The sequence below is a fragment of the Pterocles gutturalis genome, unplaced genomic scaffold (genome assembly GCF_000699245.1).
Source record: "Pterocles gutturalis isolate BGI_N339 unplaced genomic scaffold, ASM69924v1 scaffold19704, whole genome shotgun sequence".
Classification (NCBI taxonomy): Eukaryota; Metazoa; Chordata; class Aves; order Pterocliformes; family Pteroclidae; genus Pterocles; species Pterocles gutturalis.
This window is the reverse complement of record NW_010133700.1, coordinates 34262-40261: the sequence shown is the minus strand read 5'-3', so window position 1 is coordinate 40261 and position 6000 is coordinate 34262. Positions and strand designations below refer to the sequence as shown.

At 49.5% G+C, this 6000-nt stretch overlaps 1 protein-coding gene across 1 annotated transcript in view; it reads right to left on the bottom strand.

Annotated features, from left to right (window-relative positions):
• Positions 1–1432: 1432 nt before the first annotated feature.
• Positions 1433–6000, bottom strand: part of LOC104459438 (merlin-like) — a 28939-nt gene continuing 24371 nt past the window's right edge. The window contains exon 18 of the mRNA XM_010081336.1: positions 1433–1687. Within this exon, the coding sequence (XP_010079638.1) occupies positions 1433–1687 (255 nt within the window). The remainder of the gene's footprint in view (positions 1688–6000) is intronic.

Here is a 6000-nt window from a genome sequence, read left to right as displayed (position 1 = left end):
CCGGGCAGGATGGAGCCACGCTGGACTCACCGAGATGGGCCTCGGCCGGCGAGAAGGTGGCCACGAGGAGGAGAGCGACCAGGGCGGCTGCGGTGACCTTCATGGTGCTGCGGAGGCCAAGCGATGTGCCAGTGGGGCTGGAGCTGGGGGGCTGCAGGGCTCTCCTCTGTGCGATGCTTGGCCCCTGTGGTGATGCCCTGCTTTTATCCCCAGCCACTGGGGCGGGCAGAGAATTTCAAGGAAAGAGAAAATGAGTGCATCGTACCGGAAAATTATGTCAGGATTACCCAGTTTTGCTGAGCTGGAGAAGGCAAGGAAACCGCAGCAGGGGAAGTGCTGGCCACGGGGCTGCAACTTTCAGATTCCATTTGGGTGCCTGGCAGGGAGTGGCCAGAGCCCAAGTCCCCCCAAACACAAACACTGCCGCTGCTGCAATGACCCCAGCGGCCGTGAGCCAGGCTGGGGCATAAAGCTCCATGGCCAGAGCCATGATGGCAATCCCCAGCAGGCTGCTGTGAAGCCACACCAGTGAGCAGGGATTTGCTTTTCTACCGCACCTGCAGCATCGCTGTGTCAGGGGCTGTGGAGCTGCTCTGCAGATGGACAGGAACCCGCCCCGCCGGCGTGGCGTGCCCCCCCCCAGCCACTGCCAGGAGTCAAATCCCACTTCTCACCCAGCTCCAGTGGTCAGGGATCCAGAGTGAGCTCCGTCACGCAGCATTGCACATACATTCATCTCCACTGATGACACTAATTCTTGGTTGGATGTGTAGGATAGATTATGTAGGAGCAAACTTGTGTTGAGCTGGGATCATAGAATCACAGGATGGTTTGGGTTGGAAGGCAACTTAGAGACCATCCAGTGCCACCCCCTGGCACGGGCAGGGACACCTCCCACCAGCCCAGGTTGCCCAAAGCCTCATCCAGCCTGGCCTTGAACCCCTCCAGGGATGGGGCACCCACAGCTTCAACAGGGGGTCTCACATTTGTCCCTGTGTGCTGGCAATCCAGTCAAAAGCACTACTGTCATGCTGGGAAGGTTGCAAAGACATGGGGGACTGGATGGCCAGGATCCTCGAAGGACACCCAACTGCCCTCCCATACCACATCCAACAAACCTGCAGATCCTGCCTAATGAAAGTTTATTTTTGTATTTTCACTTTTCTTATCAAAAACTCTTTAGTTTTACTTAACCATATTAAATGCAATAATTTTTTTCTTCTTGGTAACCAGGCTGACGGGAGACAGCGTTCGTCCCCGAGCCTGCGCAGCATGCAGAGGGGGTGGCACAGGGAGGCACGCAAGGGCTGGGAGTGTGGACGGCCCGCCTGGCATTGAGCTGCACTGAGGACATCGCGCTGCCAGCCTTCGCTCTGGCTAAGGCCAATAAAAGATGATCGTTTTCCTCCAATGCTCATCTGTGCCTGGTTCATCAGCCCCCAACAACAGAAGAGAACCCCCCCGCCTTGTGTCCGCGCAGGTTTACTTTGCCAGTAACGAAGGTGTTGGAGAGCCTGGTGGCAAAGCTGTTGCCATTGGCGTCCTCCACGTGAGCCATCATGTCAAGTGGCCCAGGGTGTCTCTCCCAGTTGGTGAAGAAGTGGTTGGCCAAGCTTTCAGTTCTCCATTTAGATGAGAGCCGGATGGGACTTCTTACTGGATGCTGATGAAATACTTTCCATTCTAACTGGAATAGAGGATATTTCAACGAATTGCACAAAATTGCAGCTCAGCAAAAGCTGAGCTTTTGTTCCTTGTTAAATACAAGGAACCGATGTCAAGGGAGAATGAAGAAAATGACTTATGGTTTTATTTCTACCCCCATGGAAGACCTCTGTAAGCTGATGACTTTCTAATTCATCAGAGAAACACAAGAGAAATTCAAGTGGGGAAGAGAAGAAGAGGGCAGGAAACACAAGGGACCAGAAAACCCAGCTTTACAAACACAGATTTCAAAACCAAGAAGAAGTTTGTGTACCCAACACAATCAAAATTTAGTGCACACAAGTGAGAAAAGGGAAAAGAGAACAACTAAGTTAGGAAGAGGTAGATAAGGCAGGCATACTGAGACAAAAAGGACCCAAACATTCCCCTAAGGTCCTCCCCAGCCAGGCTGTGGCCATCTCTGAATCACTGGTGACTAGCAGGACAAACCCACACGGAGTGTGAGAGGTACCAGAAAGCCAGCGAGGAGCAAACATGACACTAATCATAGAATCATAGACTGGTTTGGGTTGGAAGGGATCGTAAAGATGGGCAGGGACACCTCCCACCAGCCCAGGTTGCCCAAAGCCTCATCCAGCCTGGCCTTGAACCCCTCCAGGGATGGGGCATCCACAGCTTCTCTGGGCAACCTGGGCCACTGCCTCACCCCCCGCACAGGAAAACATTTCTTACTAATATCTCATCTAAACCTCCGCTCTTTCAGCTTAAAACTGTTACTCCTCGTCCTATCCCTACACTCTGGCATTGTCAGATGCTTTTGGCACCGCCTTGCATGGGTCTCCTTAAGAAAATGAGGGAATTCAAGTCTAAAGAGCCCGCGTGGGGCCCTGGGCTTTGCAGCCCTTTGCCTTCACCACGCACCAGCGTAAGGAAGGAAACGACAGGCAGAAAAAAAAGCAAGAAACTGCCAACATCACGATCCCATGCAAGTGCAGAGAAAACCACGCAACATTATGCAACTCCTATCTGGCAAGTGACACTGACCATTGATAAAAATTATGCAGAGAAGTCCCGTGACCATGGGGTACACAGAAAACACAGCTCAGCCATCGGCCTCACCCTGCAGGGAGGTATCACTGAATCTTACACATATTGTTTTATGAGAGTAATTCAGCATTCAAAGTGGAATTCCTAAACAAGCCCCCACTGATACCTTTTTAATTCAAATTCCTCAACGTCCCTTCCCCTCGGAGGACCCACAACCCAGGACACGGCTTCTTCTGGGGTCCTGAATCAAAGGTGGGCCTCTGCTCCCCCCAGCCTGAGGGACTTCTATGCTAGACTGAAAAAAAGAGAGTAGCAAGAGCAAAAATAATCTCTCCCCATGCGGGGGGCTGCAGCACACCTGTCTGTGCACATGTTATAGAAAAACAGGAGGGGCTGAGCGAGGTCCCACCACAGGAGGGTCCCTGGACACCGCAGCCACATGTACCTGTCCCCACCCTGTGCTCAAGTGGAGAAAAACCCAGGGGCTCTCCCTCCCCACGGCTGGGTTTGGTTTTGGGAGGGCACAGGAACTCTGCTCCCCCAGATGGACAGACTGGGCGATCTGGCAGAGCCCATGGTGCTAGGCTGCACCTGCCCCCATGAATACATCGTCGGGACTTTAAAAAGAAGTTGGCTGACTGCAAGAAGTGATTTCAGTTTTGAGCCCGCAGACACCAACTATCATTACTTCCTGCGCCCAGACAGCAGATTGCATAAGCCTCATTTCTATGAAAACAGGCTAAAAATAAAAAATTATTTAAACTTACATAGCTGGGGTTACCTCATAGCAATTGCTCCTGTCTTTCTTCTCTACTTTTTGCCCTTGATGAGACCTTCTGGCAGGGAGTTTCACATATAAATTACGCCTTGTGTCAAAATATTTCTCTCTAGAGCATGGTTTCTCTCTTTAAATGGTTTGAACCACGTAGATGTCCCTTTCTTCTTCTGCGTTAAAGGGTAAATAATATCAAATGTTTATTTTTAAGCTCCCGTCATTTATTTGCCTCTCTCTTTCCAATCTGTCATCTCCAAGTCACTAAATGCTTTCATCACCTGGCTCAAAGTCTTCTGTGTCGGCTCTATCCATCTCTGAGTCAAAATGACCAGAGCTGAATGCGGCATTCGGAGATCATCCTGCTGGTTCCTACAACAGCATTATGGCATTTGGAGAATTAGTTTCTGTCCCATCCTTCACCCACTCCAGTATTCTGCTTAATCCTTGGAGCAGCACCAAAGATCAACTCTAGAAAATAAGGAGATGTTCAGTCTCATTTTCTCAAGAAAATGGCATTTAGGGGACCTGAATGCCATTGAAGAGGAATGGAACAGAGACTTTTAAGTCATGTGGGCCAAATATCTTTCAAATCTCTCCGTAAACTCCAAAATATCACCACATTTGTCATTCGTTTGACCTCGGAAACTGAAATTAGTATTTCAGATGACTCCTTAGCGAACGTTATCTGCTAGCGTGTCTTCTCCAACCCTGCTTAATGTAAATAATCTTGTATTTTACAACCATAGGCCTCCAGCTCCTCGGGCATTGCACAAGATCCAACATTCGCAGCACATCATGCAGTGTTGGTCCTGCCACACACCAGCACTAACCAAATAGCTTCCTTTTATAAATTCACAGATACTTGTGATGAAGGAGACGCAGTCGATCTCCCTCGTCTGGGCTTCAGGAAGACATTTGAAATGGTGCCACACAGTAAATTATGAGCTAAGCCGGAGAAGATGTGCCTGGCATATGAAATGTAAAGTGGGGAAAGAGCCGCCTGAAAGGGGGATGGTAATTGCTTCAGCTGAAAGGGGACATGTTAGACTGAAGAGGGCTTGCCAGTAGACTTCCATGAGTTTCTGCCTCAAAAATTATTCCACTTAACATTTGCATTAATGATCTTTTTTTTTAAGGAAATTCGCTGATGAGGCAAAACGAGATGCTATCATCAATCAAGAAGAGGCCAGAATATCACACAAAAAGATTCTAATGACCTTGAGGACCAGAGGAATGGAGAAAGGATTTGATTCAGCAATGCAGACTGTACCATCGTGCTGTCGGGGAAAAGGGATGACAGCAGCAGCCATTCCAGTTTGGGACACAGTTGGCTAAAAATGTCTGGGTCAGGGAAAGACCCACATTACAATTCACAAGAGTGTGACAACATCTTGATGTTCTATGATATAAGTCAAACGCAAAGAGTTTGGGTTGAGGGGTTAGGAAAATGAGGGACTGATCCGTGTGAATGCAAGAGGTGGGAAGGAAGTGTAGTGGACACGGCTGGTGGGAGGACATGTGGCTAGAAACTGGCTGGGAACACAAGGAGATGGGAAATTAGATTTCCCCGTGAAAGTAGTAAGTTTCTCACGCAGGTTTCTGAGCAAAGCAGGGCAGATAAAAATCAACCACCACACGGCTGGATATCAGTGCAGCCAGCACGCTGGGGAAGGCAGCAGGATGAGAGATGTCGTCTTCCTTCTGAATTTGAACCCGTTTGGCTTTGTTCACAAATGCTACATTCACTTCTTCCCTTCCAGGACTGGAGATGGTTTCAGCGGTTGTGGGTTTTTGGTATGTGATTAACTGCTTCACCCTCAAACCCCTCTGGCCTGCTCAGCTCAACCAGTCGGTCTGGAATCACTGAATAATAGCACTTCTTACAAACTTCCTCCAGGGCATCCTCTCTGGACAGTCCCATCTCTAGCAGCTCCTCCTGCTCTGTGCTCTGCCCTGAAGGAGCAGGGCTGGGGCAGAGTCTCTCCTAGTGCAGACACCCCCATCTCCTAACTTGCTGCTTCTGCTCCCCAGGAGTGAATTTTGTTTTACACTTACAACCTTTTACTCTTCTTATTCCCTGTATTTACCCATCCCAGCTTGCTGTCCTTGCTGCCACATCCCCAGGAACACAGTCACCTTCACTGCAGTACCCAAGCACATCGGAGCTCCTGTGGGATCATCAGGGGTTGCTGTTGCTCTGGTTTTGGTTTCCTCTGCAAACTTTTCTCTGATCACTTCCTGCAGGTTCCTCAGAGTTTCCTGGGCTGCCTCTCTGCTGAGCCCAAAGATTTTGATAACACTATTTCAAATGTTTAGGCTTTTTCTATCAACTTCCTCTTTCTCTGGAATCTCCCTTTCGAATTTACTGGCACAAGACTATTTCTGGGGTCAGCTTGTATCCCTTTCCCCTTGCTCGCTTCAACCACAGGATGTGGGACTGAGTCACACTGGAAGCAGCATTATCTAATGGTCCCTCCAGGATCATTTAATGCTCCCTCCAGGTGTCCCAGTTC